Source organism: Hordeum vulgare, chromosome 7H (assembly GCF_904849725.1).
Source record: "Hordeum vulgare subsp. vulgare chromosome 7H, MorexV3_pseudomolecules_assembly, whole genome shotgun sequence".
In the NCBI taxonomy this organism is placed as follows: domain Eukaryota; kingdom Viridiplantae; phylum Streptophyta; class Magnoliopsida; order Poales; family Poaceae; genus Hordeum; species Hordeum vulgare.
The window spans coordinates 139,202,792-139,217,534 of NC_058524.1; the positions used below are offsets into that span (position 1 = coordinate 139,202,792).

Consider the following 14,743-nt stretch of genomic DNA (forward strand, 5'->3'; position numbering starts at 1 on the left):
AAGATAGCAGCGGGCCGGTCCCAAAACTCCCCATGCATCATAGTTGCAAAAAGTTCTTGACGCTGGCTTGTGCAATGTATCAAAAATGTAAATACCAGTTGTAGCAAATTTAGACGCTGGTTGTAGTAAATTTTGACACAGGTTGTAGTAAAAATTCCCGACGCTCGGTTGTGAAGTGTAGCAAAAATGCAAATGTTAGTTGTAGCAAATTTGAACACTGATTGTAGAATTTTGACACCGGTTGTAGCAACAATTCCTGACGTTAGCTTGTGCAATGTAGGAAAAATGCAATTGCCGGTTGTAGCAAATTTGAACACTGGTTGTGGCAAATTTGGACACCGTTTGTAGACCATGATGACCACGCAGCTCCACCGGACCGTCGTTGCATCTCTCCTGGACTACGGTTCCAGCAAAAAAAACTTGGTGGCAGCAAAAAAATACTGGTCAAGATCTTGAACACCATCCGCCACGAGGTCCCCAGTACTTTTATCGGTCCGCACCAATGGGTGTTGGTTGCAACACTTGTCGCCATCACCAATCCCTGGGAAAGAGCACGCCAATGCACACGCCAAGCTATGGGGTTCTTCTCACATGGCGAATGGAAAAAGGTAGGAAGAATGAGATGAGAACAAGATGTGTGAAGAGGAGAGCGAAGAGGAAGGTCACGGAAAGAGATGAACGATGGAAAGCGCAGTAGAAGGGGTAAGATTAACCATAAAATGTTGCATGGACGTGAGATGCATCGTGGTGTGTTGGACCAATTTTGATCCAACGCGTTGCGGATGTCCGACGGAACGATTCGTCCGGCGCGTCAACAGGAATCGTTTCCCTATTGTCATGTGGGAGCGATGAGAGAATAGCGGTACAGTATTATGCATATCGGTTTAGCATTTTGATGATGTTTCCAATGCAAAGGCAGATATGCCGGCATGTGACAACATATGCAAGTCCGGCGTACATTACATTGCCAAGGACAATACAACATGTACATCCAATTAGGGCGACGGAAGTAATGTCCTAATGTTCATCTTTGCCTAGTTTTCTCCGTATGTCTTCGATGAGTGCAAATCGAAATGCTAACGACATTGGCCGATAAATACTCACCCGATCATCCGTACCTGACAAGCAGGAACCTAGGACAGGACAGCCATGGTCTCCCCTGTGATCTGGTGCGCCCTGTTATGCAGCTTGTACTCGGTCGCACTTGGAGGCAACGAGCACAACTTCGTAGTGGTGCCAGCCAGCTCCTTCGAGGCCGAAGCAGTATGCTCCACCTCAGTCAGTTTTGAGCTGCCGAACCGAGCGTCCGTGCCCCTGGCGCACCGGCACGGCCCGTGCGCGCCCTCGGGTGCCAGCGGCAAGCCGTCTCTTGCCGAGAGGCTCCGCAGAGACCGCGCACGCGCCGACTACATCACAGGCAAGGCCTCAGCGCGCAGGAAAACGTTGTCAGAAGGAGACGCCAGCGTCCCGACGTTCCTCGGCGATTCGGTCGACTCACTGGAGTACGTGGTCACCCTGGGCATCGGCACGCCACCCGTGCAGCAGACTGTGCTCATCGACACCGGCAGCGACCTGTCGTGGGTGCAGTGCGCGCCCTGCAACTCCACGCAGTGCTACCCGCAGAAGGACCCCCTGTTCGACCCCAGCAAGTCGTCCACGTTCGCGCCCATCGCCTGCGCCACCGACGCGTGCAAGGCGCTCTCAGCCGACGACTACGACAACGGCTGCACCAACGGCACGGACGGCTCCTCCCTGTGCGGGTACGCCATCGAGTACGGCAACCACGCGGTCACCACGGGGGTGTACAGCACAGAGACGCTCACGCTCAATGCCGGCGTCTCCGTCGGCAACTTCAGCTTCGGCTGCGGCAGCAACCAGCACGGGCCCTACGACAAGTTCGACGGCCTCCTCGGCCTCGGCGGCGCGCCGGAGTCGCTCGTGTCACAGACGTCGTCCGTCTACGGCGGCGCCTTCTCCTACTGCCTTCCGCCGGCCAGCGGCAGCGCCGGGTTCCTCACGCTCGGCGCGCCGGCCAACAACACGGCCGGCTTCCTGTTCACGCCGATGAGCCGCCTAGCCCCGGAGCTCGCGACGTTCTACGTCGTCACGCTCACCGGCATAAGCGTCGGCGGGAACGCGCTGGACATCCCGCCGGCGGTGTTCTCCAATGGCATGATCATCGACTCCGGCACGGTCATCACGGGGCTCCCGAAGACGGCCTACGAGGCGCTGAGGTCGGCGTTCCAGAGCGCCATGTCCCAGTACCCGCTCCTGCCGCCGTCGGAGAACAGCCTCGACACGTGCTACAACTTCACCGGCCACAGCAGCATCACCGTGCCCAAGGTGGCCCTCACGTTCAGCGGCGGCACCACCATCGACCTCAGCGTGCCGTCGGGGGTTCTGGTGGAAGGATGCCTCGCCTTCGTCGGAGCAAGGTCCGACGACAGCACCGGGATCATCGGCAACGTGAACCAGCGCACGTTCGAGGTCTTGTACGATTCTGGCCGCGGGAACGTCGGGTTCAGGGCTGGTGCATGTTGAGTGTTTGTGGCCCTCTTGAACTGGTGCTCCGTTCAAGAGCAGCATACCACGCGGGCACTTTATTTTTAGTTATTAAAAGGTTTGCCTCATTCATTCATTAATAAAGAGGGAACTGAAGTTTAACATGTCCACACTTCAGAAGAGCACAACCCAAAATTACAAAACCATATTCTAATGACATTATTTTACCAAGTTCTTGGCAGCCGCAATCACCGAAGTCGAGCCTTGCTTCCCAATGCGAGATATGAGCTGGACCCTTAGCGTATCTCTATTATTAAAGTAGGATCGAACATCGTGATGGTTCGACCTCTCGATCCCACCTCCACCCGCGCGTAGAAAGAGTAGCCTGGTCCGTAAGTCGCGGCCGGAAAACCAGCCCAGACTTCCCTCCATCATCGATCGATGGATCACACAGAAAAAAAACTGTCTCTACAAACGCACACACGTTGTCATCTTTCTCCAACTCCCAACTCGCTCCCAATCCCATCTCTTTACAGGAAAAAGTTGCCGCGGCGGCCATGGTGCTTGCAGATCCACCACAGCCACAGCGCTACTTCCGCCGTCGTCAAGGATACCACGGCGGCCATGGTGCTTCCAGATCCGCCACGGCCGCAGCCCTGCTTCCGCCGTCATCAAGAGCTTCGATCTGGATGGCTATGGTATGGAGGCACTCGAGGTCTGCTCCTTCCCCACAGTCGCGCGCCGAGATGAGAGCCTTGTGTGGTTCTCCTCATGGACGAAGGTGTCTGGCCGCGTCCAAGGAAGGGCTCTAATAGCTCGTGCGGCGGACGGAAATCGCACTCGAGGTGGACGAGGAGTAGGGGGACGGCCGCCCTGTTACATCCACGTCGGCCCGCCTGCTTGTTATACGTACAATACATGTGAGCAGTCATCACCCCCCCCCCCATGCTTGACAAAGCTGCAACCCACACACTAATTAGCAACAACTTGTAGGATCCTAGAAATGAAAGCAACAACAGTTTTAGAATGGGGAAACGCATCCTCGGTTGGGCCAAATCCTACTGTTTTGCTTTAGATCATTCCTTGTATTTTCTTTCATCAGGTTACATGCTTTGTAGCAGTGAAGCACCCCAAATCATGAAAATAGTATCAGGTTCATAGCCTTAATCAAGGCAGCTAGAAACACAAATAGCCCATCTTATAATTTAGTACACAAGCGCGTTCCCGTGAAAAATTATTTCAATGCGAGTGCTAGCTATTAGGATATTTCTATTTGATCCCGTAAAGATCTCATTTGTTAATCTCTTAAATACAATACACACTTGTCCTGAAACAGAGTGTGTGTGATGTTGCTCTGTACAGGAATTGCTTGCATGAACTCCTAAATAGTGTGGAGGAGCCATCGGAGGGGCCTTGTCGTCGGCGAAGTGGAGCGCTCGGGGCGGGCGGGTGGAGGCGGAGAGAGCCGGGCGTGGCCGAGAGAGCCGGGGCGTGGCGACGCGGACGACCGGGCCGACGCGGGGCAACGCAGGAGGCCAGCGGGCAAGGGCGGCCAGCGACGCAGACGGCCGGGCCGGAGCGGAGCACGCTGCGACGCGGCCGCAGATAGAGTGGCGCGCGGGGCGGGCGGAGTGGCGAAGCTGGCCGGGGTGTCGCCCACAACACAGGCGAGACCGGCGGCGACCTTGCAGGGCTTGCTGTGGTCGGGGTGTCGCACACCCCCTGTACAACCCCACGTCTTTTCCTCTATGGCAACTAACGGTCATAGCTGGAACCTGACAACTGCATATCATGGACAATGATGCAACTATCACGGTTATCTCCTCATTCTCATTGCCTCAAGTTCTCCCTCATTCTCCTCTTTCTCTTGCTGACTCGGTCACCCACTGTCGTCTTCATCTCACGCCGGTAGCAGCAGCGGCAATGGAGCGGACAACGGCTTCGTGCCTCTCGTCGGTGCGTGCTAACGGGGACTCGGTCACCCCTTGTCGTCTTTATCTTGCGCCGGCAGCAGTGGCGGCAATGAGCGGGCGACGGCTTCATGCCTGCCGTTGGTGCGTGCTGATGGGGCAGTGGTGTCGACTCCGACTCAGCGGCGCATGGACCAGGCACGGCGGACAGTTACCCGCATTGTGCTTCCGTCAGACTCGCCGCCTTCCGGTCACAACGCGCAACCACACTGCTGCTTTTTCGTCCATGCTCACCTGCAACACAACAGGTAACATAGATTTCCCCTCATGCGTAAGCATATGTTGGTTCAAGTGTTATTTTCTTATATAGCTGAAGGAGCAGTCTTCAAGTGGGCAGGCGAAGGATCTCTGTAGTCAAACAAAAAAATGAGTCCGAACTAAAACAGATGCAGTACTGGTTAGTGTTTTGGTAAATACTGCACTTTACCCAACAAAGAATCAGTGATGCAAATCTTCACTATCTAAATAATGAGGGGGCAATATATTCTAAAAAGTAAAAACTCAACCCAAATTTATGCTCAAAAACTCAAATCTTCACTATCCCTTCCATGACTAAGTACACAACGTCGACTGTTGCGGATGGATCGGGGGCACAACCGCACAACCACCCAGTAGGTTCTTTCTCTTCCTTCCACTCTCTTAATTTTTGTACGGTTCACTCATTGTTCTGATTTCCAATGTAAGGACTCGAGTTTGATCTTGATTTCTTGGTTATGACCTGCACTATTATTATTATTTTTGCAAGGGACCTGCACTATTATTGTTGATACAGATTCTTCCATTAACTTCTATTTAAGACGGGATATATAATAGTTATAATGTTCTTCTATTTCACGGCTTCATGTGATTTCTTCATGGTTTGTGCCAGTGTTCTTTATGTTCTCGATAATCTTCCAAACATGGTGCAAGTTCATGTGCCTAGCACGTGCTAACAAAATATCAAATAATTATGCTTTCCATGATAAAGAGAAGGTATGTTCATGGGCTTCTGTTATTTCTCTATATATTTGACATTTTGACAGTTTCTCAAAAAGAGAAAGTAAATCAGCATTGCTAACAAGTAGGGCAAACTATATTTTTCAAGTCTGTAACTATTGCTAGAGTAGTATGCATGATTTGTAGCAGAAATTTTATAGTCTTGTTTTTTATGCCATTCTATACGTGGAATAATAATTGTTGTGATGGATAGTCCGCAAGGAGCAACCATTGGACGAGAACGTGGCAGATGGATTGGACAACCGACGAGGTCACACAGATGGCAATAGCAGCACATCAGAGCTAACTTCATATTCCTCGTTGACTTGCAGACTTGGCTTCTTTCCCATGAGTTCAATACTTCTAATTGTTCCAGGGTAATATATCTCAGATGCTGAAGGAAGATTAAATAAAAGAGGTAAGATAAATTGAAGGAAATAGGAGAGACCGCACGTGTACTAATCAGTTTGAATTGGCTTTTGAGAATCTCTGAATGTGGAAACCATGTTGTTGATATATCTGCGATTGATAGCTCATGTGGTGCTGCATTATGGTAAATAGATATGGTGATAGCTGCATTATGGTGAAACTTTCGCCCCTGTTGCTCGTCTTGAATCCATTTGCATTTTATTGGCCTATGCTGCTTTCAATGGTTTTACTTTGCATCAAATGGATGTGAAAAGTGCTTTTCTTAACGGTCCTCTACAAGAAGAGGCATATGTATCACAACCACCTGGGTTTGTTGACCCTCACCACAAAGACCATGTATATAAACTTCACAAGGCTCTGTATGGCCTCAAACAAGCACCCCGTGCTTGGTACGATCATCTTAAGAAGTTCCTACTCGATGATGGCTTTGTGGTGGGGGTGATCGATCCCACTCTTTTTACTAAGAGGGAAAATGGTGATTTGATCTTATGCCAAATCTATGTAGATGACATCATTTTTGGTTCTCCTAACATCCATTTATGCAAGAAGTTTGCGGCTTCCATGACCAAGACCTTTGAGATGTCTCTCAACACGGACTTGAAGTTCTTTCTTGGGTTTCAAATACAACAATTTCAAGAAGGGATTTTCTTGTCTCAAACTAAGTACCTCAAGGACATTCTTGAAAAATTTGATATGAAAAATGCTAAACCAATGAAGACACCCATGGCCACAGATGTAGTTCTAAATGAAGACACAAACGGTATTCCTTTTGACCCATCTACTTACCGCTCCATGATTGGTTCGCTACTTTGCACATCTAGACCGGACATCATGTTAAGTGTAGGCATATGTGCTAGATTTCAAGCTTCCCCTAGGGAAAGCCATCATACGGCGGTTAAGCATATTCTTAGATACCTTGTTCACACCCCAAAGTTAGGCTTATGGTACCCCAAGGATGCAAAGTTCGATCTTATTGGGTACTCCGATGCGGATTGGGCCGGTGACAAAGTGGGACGAAAATCCACTTCCGGTGCATGTCAGTTTCTTGGACGCTCCTTGGTAAGTTGGTCCTCGAAAAAGCAGAACTGTGTTTCTCTCTCCACGGCCGAGGCCGAATATATTGCAGCCGCAAGCTGTGCAACCCAACTGCTATGGATGAGGCAAACACTAAAGGATTATGGTATCACGTATCGACACGTTCCTCTTCTCTGTGATAATGAAAGTGCCATAAAGATCTCCGAGAACCCCATTGATCACCCTCGCACAAAACATATTGATATTAGGTATCATTTCTTGAGAGACCATGTGCAAAAGGGTGACATTGATATTACCCATGTGGGTACCGACATGCAGCTAGCCGACATTTTCACCAAGCCACTTAGCATAGCTAGGTTCTGTCAACTTAGGCGTGAACTTGGTATCTTGGAGATTGACAACATATCTTGAAACCTTGCACACATACACACACTCACATTATGTTTGTGTCTTGATGTGGGCATGCATTTAGGGGGAGTGTGTCTTATTTTTCTGGTTTTTTTTCTTACAAAGTACGCATAAATCACTTTCTGTCCACAAGTAGTATATGTAATGCTTGTAGGCAACTATGTTCGTACTTTTTGTGAGAGACCATGCAAATCATCATCTCATCGTAAAAAAAAAATCCAGAATCAGCCCCTGCCTCCTCCTCTTTCTCGGACGTCCGACATGTCTCGGACGTCCGGCGACAAATCTCCATCCGGTCGTCCGACCAGTGTCGGTCGTCCGACGCCACAATCCTCTCCGGACGCCGACACCTGTCGGACGTCCGACGCATCGGGGCCTATAAGTAGCTGGGCGCGGGGCTGGGCTTTGCCCTAGCCCTCACGCGCCCCATTTTTCCCCTGCAGCCGCCGCCGCCAGCTCCAGGAGCTCTCCCGAGCGCCGCCACACCCGAGATCGGCCCGATCTCCTCCGCGGATCCTTCTCCTCTTCCTCTTCTTCCTCCGCGGGATCCATCTACAGGTACTCCTCTGTTCCCCTCGCGAGGTTCGCTCTCAAAGGTCTCCCTCTCTCTCAAGTCTACATGTTCGTTCCTATGGTTTGACCATGTTCGTTCCTTATTTGGGATTTCCATCCGTGTAGGACATTGTGCACCATGCCCAAGACCAAGCTCCCCGCACGGAAGAACGTTGCTGGCTCATCCTCTCCCGCCCCTCCTAGCACGGGGTCGGACTCGGATGGGCCACGTCGTCCCTTCAAACGGACTGCCCGGCGTTCTCCGGCCCGACGTTCTCCGTCTCCAGAGCTCCCCTCGTCGTCTGATGGTGATGACCCCGACTTCGAGGATGAGCTTGCCGCCGAGGATCTTCGTGACCAGCCCGTCAATCGGAGGTCCAAGCCAAAGCCCGGGACTCGCAGGGTGTCCTACATGCCACCACCTCCTCCTGCTCAGCCCGCAGGTGAAGCTCGTCACATCTCACTAGAACCCCCTGCTACTTTAGGTCGTGCAATCACGAACTTCACCACACTTGGCGCGGCTTCATACCTCACTTTCCGCCGCGACATTGATCCATACGCTGTCATACGTGACTCTACAGACTCACATTTCCGCACAAACGTCCAGGTGGACATTTTTACCACAGTCATAGTTCCTAAGGGTTTATCTGTTCATCTCTATATAGATCTTGAGCATATTCGCATGCGCCCGGCGAAATACCCGGGTGCCATTGAGCTTATTGAGGCATCGGGGCTTGCCGCCCCGTTTGCCTTTCATCGCGACTTTAATGTTGCTGCCATTCACCAGTTCTATGCCACATGCTACTTTGCTCCAAACCACACTGTCAGCTGGATCACCTCTGACGTTCGCTTCACAGCTTCTTATGATACATTTGTTGCCGCACTTGGTTTCCCCAACTCCGGCTTCAAAATACATAGGGATGATCCTAACCATGCGCCTAAGTCCATTGACGCGTGTGGGTATCTTCTCAAACCACTAAGTGAGCTTGATGCGGATGAACGCATGAAGGATCTTAATCAGGTATCCATCTGGCGCTCACCTTACTTCATCATCTTTCAGTGTCTTATCCGCACCCTCTATACCAAGATGGGTGATAAGGGCTCTTGCAGTGGCTACTGCATTGACATCATGCCTCACTTATACGAGCACCCTAGGAGCAAAATTAATGTGCCTCACTTTCTATGGCATGAGATTCGGCTTGCTAGCTTTCAATACAAGCGAGCCTTTCCTCATGCCCCCTTCATCCAGGATCTTATTAATCATGTTGCTGATTTCTCTGTTGCTGTCACTCACACACATCGCAAGTGGGTCATTCCCGCTCACATGGCGGATACCTATGCTCCCAAAAAATCCCCATCCTCCACATCCACTCGCCGCACTGCTGCCCGGTCAACCACCCCCTCATCTAGCTCTGCTCCTCTCGGTCGCATTGCCAAGTTCCTTGGCAAGGCACATTCTGCTATGATGAAGGCCTTCTCTTTACAGTGTGGTCAAACCCATGATGTGGTTTCTCGCTTAGTCTCCTCCAAGAATGCCCTCAAGGCTCGTCTGAGAGCCTCGGGAACTCTTGATGTGAGTGATGATGAGGCTCCTCCTGCTGCTCCTCCTTCCGATTTTGGCTTCCCATCTGGTCCTGAGTGGGCTGATTTCCTTGATGAGGCTGGTGGCAGTGGCTTGCCTGACGATGAGGATGATGCTGATGGTGATGCTGATGAGCTCTGAGCATGGTTGATGTTGTTGGTGCCTCCGTTTTTGGTACTTGGTGCCAAAGGGGGAGTAATGTATCGTAGCTTTTAGTCTTTGGAGATTTAATGTAATGGATAAACTCATGTATGGCTATTTATGAATGATTGTGATTGCTATGGATTGCTATGATATCATCATAGACTACTATGTTTTTGCTCCATTACTTCTATGATGATCTATTGTCTTTCTATATTGTCTTTCTATGATGATTTATTATCCTTACATGTTGATCCATTATATGTTCGATACACTACATTAAATGGGAGCTCCGATATTTTATCATGCACATACTAAGGGGGAGCTCCGTACTAAATATCTCCTAGGCTAAAATGTATGTTAAATCTTTTTGAGACCTATGTATATTTGTCATCAACTACCAAAAAGGGGGAGATTGAAAGTGCATGCTATGCCCCTAATCGACTTTTGGTGTTAATGACAACACATACATAGGAAATTAATCCTATTTGTTGAGTGTATCTCAGGATGGCAAGTACTTTAGTAGATTGAGAATTATGTGTCAAAGGTGGTCTGAGAAGATCGGGATTTATATTTCGAGAAGGCTCGGGATTAAGAAAAGATGATGTAGACTATTCTTTTGAGTTTACTGATATTGAGTATAGGGATCCCGCACTATTAAGAGGGGATCACACGTTTTGCGATGAACTTGCTCATACCACATCTTCACTGTCATACCCAATATCACATATTCTCCACTCTGTTCCTATCTCAAAACAGGTCTATTGCCTCGGACTTCCGGCTCCCTCCGGACGTCCGAGGGTCGGACGACCGGCAGGCTTCGGAAATCCGGAGCCCTCCACCAGAAGTATTTGAGTCATATAACTCAGATTTCCGGCTCCCTCCGGACATCCGAGGGCCGGACGTCCGACCAGCCTCGAAATCCGGAGCCCTGCACCAGAAGAACATGAGCTCTATAAATCGGATTTCTGGCTCCCTCCGGACGTCCGCCCCCCTTGGAAATCCGGAACCTCCCACCAGAAAAAGTTGAGTCGAATAACTCGGATTTCCGGTCCTCTCCGGACGTCCGGTCGCTGTTCAATTCACAGTATTTTTAGTCATATCTACAGGCCTCGGACGACCGACCCCTGTCGGACGTCCGACCCCTCGCGGACGCCCGGACTTCCGAAACTGTCGGTCGTCCGGACCCTGTGTGACTTAAAGTGTCCCCAACGGCTGTTTTTCACTCCCCACTATATATACTCTTCTCCCACCTCGTGAGAGGCTGTTCAACACAGCTAGAATACATCCAAGAACACCTTTCTTCTCACTCACTCTTGTCTACACCAAATCCTAGATCCCAAGAGCATTTGTGAGTCCCTTTGAGTGTTGTTCCAATCAAAAGATAGATCGTCTCCCTCTCCTCCTTCCCACCAAAGTGATTTGTGATTTGAGCAAGTTTTGAGCAATCCCCGTGATGTTGTTACTCTTGGAGGTTGGAGACTCCTAGGCGGTAGGAGTCTTCGGAGAGGAATCAAACCGTTGTGATTTCCCCCGGAAAGTTTGTGAAGGTTTGGAAGCCACCTCAAGGCTTACCACTAGTGGTTGAGAAACGCCTTCGTGGAGTTATCTCAAAGGGAGAATAGGGTGAGCCTTCGTGGCGTTGGTGTGCCTTCGTGGTAACATCCACCCCTCTAACGGTGACGTAGCTTCCCTCCAAGGAAGTGAACATCGGAATACATCCTTGTCTCTCTTAAAGTTTCGGTTATTCCTAACCCTAACTCTCTACTTGTGTTAATCCTTATTACGCACTTGTACTTGATTATTGTTTACCGCTTGTCTTACTCCACTCTAAATAGCTTACTCTTTGTCATAGCAATTATTAGGCCTACACTCATATTCCGCACTTTTGCCTAAAATTGCTAAGTAATTATTAAAATTTGGTATTGTACCTATTCACCCCCCCCCTCTAGGTCCATCTCGATCCTTTTCAGAAGGGATAGTGAAGATTTGAGTTTTTGAGCATAAATTTGGGTTGAGTTTTTACTTTTTAGAATATATTGCCCCCTCATTATTTAGATAGTGAAGATTTGCATCACTCATTCTTTGTGGGGTAAAGTGCAGTATTTACCAAAACACTAACCAGTACTGCAACTGTTTCAGTTTGGACTCATTTTTTTGTTTGACTACAGAGATCCTTCGCCTGCCCACTTGAAGACTGCTCCTTCAGCTATATAAGAAAATAACACTTGAACCAGCATATGCTTACGCATGAGGGGAAATCTATGTTACCTGTTGTGTTGCAGGTGAGAATGGACAAAAAAGCAGCAGTGTGGTTGCCGTTGTGACCGGAAGGCGGCGAGTCTGACGGAAGCACAATGCGGGTAACTGTCCGCCGTGCCTGGTCCATGCGCCGCTGAGTCGGACTTGACACCACTGCCCCATCAGCACGCACCGACGGCAGGCATGGAGCCGTCGCCCGCTCATTTTCCGCCACTGCTGCCAGCGCGAGATAAAGACGACAGGGGGTGACCGAGTCCCCGTTAGCATGCACCGACGAGAGGCACGAAGCCGTTGTCCGCTCCACTGCCGCTGCTGCTACCGGCGTGAGATGAAGACGACAGTGGGTGACCGAGTCAGCAAGAGAAAGAGGAGAATGAGGGAGAACTTGAGGCAATGAGAATGAGGAGATAACCGTGATAGTTGCACCATTGTCCATGATATGAAGTTGCCAGGTTCCAGCTATGACCGTTAGTTGCCATAGAGGAAAAGACGTGGGGTTGTACAGGGGGTGTGCGACACCCCGACCACCGCAAGCCCTGCAAGGTCGCCGCCGGTCTCCCCTGCGTTGTGGGCGACACCCCGGCCAGCTTCGCCACTCCGCCCGCCCCGCGCACCACTGTGTCCGCGGCCGCGTCGCAGCGTGCTCCGCTCCGGCCCGGCCGTCTGCGTTGCTGGGCCATCCCTGCCCGCTAGCCTCCTGCGTTGCCCCGCGTCGGCCCGGTCGTCCGCGTCGCCACGCCCCGGCCCTCTCGGCCACGCCCGACTCTCTCCGCCTCCACCCGCCCGCCCCGAGCGCTCCACTTCGCCGGCGACAAGGCCCCTCCGGTGGCTCCTCCACACTATTTAGGAGTTCATGCAAGCAATTCATGTACAAAGCAACATCACACACACTCTGTCTCAGGACAAGTGTGTATTGTATTTCAGAGATTAACAAATGAGATCTTTACGGGATCAAATAGAAATATCCTAATAGCTAGCACTCGCATTGAAATAATTTTTCACACGAATGCGCTTGTGTACTAAATTATAAGATGGGCTATTTGTGTTTCTAGCTGCCATGATTAAGGCTCTGAACCTGATACTATTTTCATGATTTGGGGTGCTTCACTGCTACAAAGCATGTAACCTGATGAAAGAAAATACAAGGAATGATCTAAAGCAAAACAGTGGGATTTGGCCCAACCGAGGACGCGTTTCCCCATTCTAAAACTGTCGTTGCTTCGACTTCTAGGATCCTACAAGTTGCTGCTAATTAGTGTGTGGGCTGCAGCTTTGTCAAGCATCAGATGCGTCCATGGATAGTTTGCTCAACAACCAAAGAACAAACGAATTGACAGAGAGGGGGGATGATGACTGTTCACATGTATTGTACGTATAACAAGCAGGCGGGCCGACGTGGATGTAACAGGGCGGCCGTCCCCCTACTCCTCGTCCACCTCGAGCGCGATTTCCATCCGCCGCACGAGCTATTAGAGCCCTTCCTTGGATGCGGCCAGACACCTTCGTCCATGAGGAGAACCACACAAGGCTCTCATCTCGGCGCGCGACTGTGGGGAAGGAGCAAACCTCGAGCGCCTCCATACCGTAGCCATCCAGATCGAAGCTCTTGACGACGGCGGAAGCAGGGCCGCGGCCGTGGCGGATCTGGAAGCACCATGGCCGCAGTGGTATCCTTGACAACGGCGGAAGCAGCGCTGTGGCTGTGGTGGATCTGCAAGCACCATGGCCGCCGCGACAACTTTTTCCTGTAAAGAGATGGGATCGGGAGCGAGTTTGGAGTTGGGGAAAGATGACAACGTGTGTGCGTGTGTAGAGACAGTTTTTTTTTCTCTGTGATCCATCGATGGATGATGGAAGGAAGTCTGGGCTGGTTTTCGGGTCGCGACTTACGGGCGAGGCTACTCTTTCTACGCGCGGGTGGAGGTGGGATCGAGAGGTCGAACCATCGCTCTGATCGAACCATCACGACGTTTGATCCTACTTTAATAGTAGAGATGTGCAGACTTCCAAATTGGGAAAGTTTAATCATGATATGATTTGGAGAGCTGATGCATGATTGTAGATGGCTACCAAAATGGAAAAAAATTAATCTTCGCCAATATAGAGGTATTTCACATGTCCAGGTTTGATTCATGATTGCAGGTGCATGTAGGATTCAATTTGTGTAGGAGAAGTGTCTATAGGCATATCCAATAATGATTACTTTATTTTCAAATTCGAATGCGCACCTGTTGTGCGCATGACAAGTGCATGAATAAATTAGTATCATGTTGGTTGCACATTGAGCTTATAATTTTTTCTTAATAATGTGTCATATTTCTACTGTGTTTGAATATTGATGTGTGTAGAACTACTTCCAGCTGTGAGTGAGCTAGAGTGCATCATGTCTTCTCATAGCCTACCGCCGCCAGTCAAGTATCAAGGTGGTTCTTGATCGTTATCGAGCTTGATGTGTACTTCCTCTCTCTCCGCTTCGCTGGTCTAGGCCCCATCTGTGTGGAAGCTACTCTTTTATTTTGATAGATTGGAATAGGAGATGCTTTGATAGGAGAAAAGGAACCAGGCGAGCATAACATGGAAATACATCGAACGTGCATAACACAAGAACCTTTCAGTGAAATGTCATTATGTACATATTCAGTGTTAGATGTTGAGAACCCGAAGAATACACACACATTTATATATTCCGTGTGATGGTAGTTTGTTGTCATAGTTTTCTGTTAACCAGGAATGTTGTTTGTCCACCTCAATGTTCCTGTCAGTCTGAACTCATCACATAGTTTTTCATTTTCAGTCATACTTTGCCCTCTGATATACAACTATGTGAAATCAAAACACATGTGCTAGGCTTAGTGTCATGTTGAAACTTGGAGGTGATCGAATCATA

General features: G+C 49.8%; 1 protein-coding gene across 1 annotated transcript in view; it reads left to right on the forward strand.

Annotated features, from left to right (window-relative positions):
• LOC123408497 (aspartyl protease family protein At5g10770-like) overlaps window positions 1–2,541 on the forward strand; it is a 20,935-nt gene extending 18,394 nt beyond the window's left edge. Inside the window, exon 3 of the mRNA XM_045101593.1 lies at window positions 1,138–2,541. Within this exon, the coding sequence (XP_044957528.1) occupies window positions 1,138–2,541 (1,404 nt within the window). The remainder of the gene's footprint in view (window positions 1–1,137) is intronic.
• The last annotated feature ends 12,202 nt before the right edge of the window (window positions 2,542–14,743 follow it).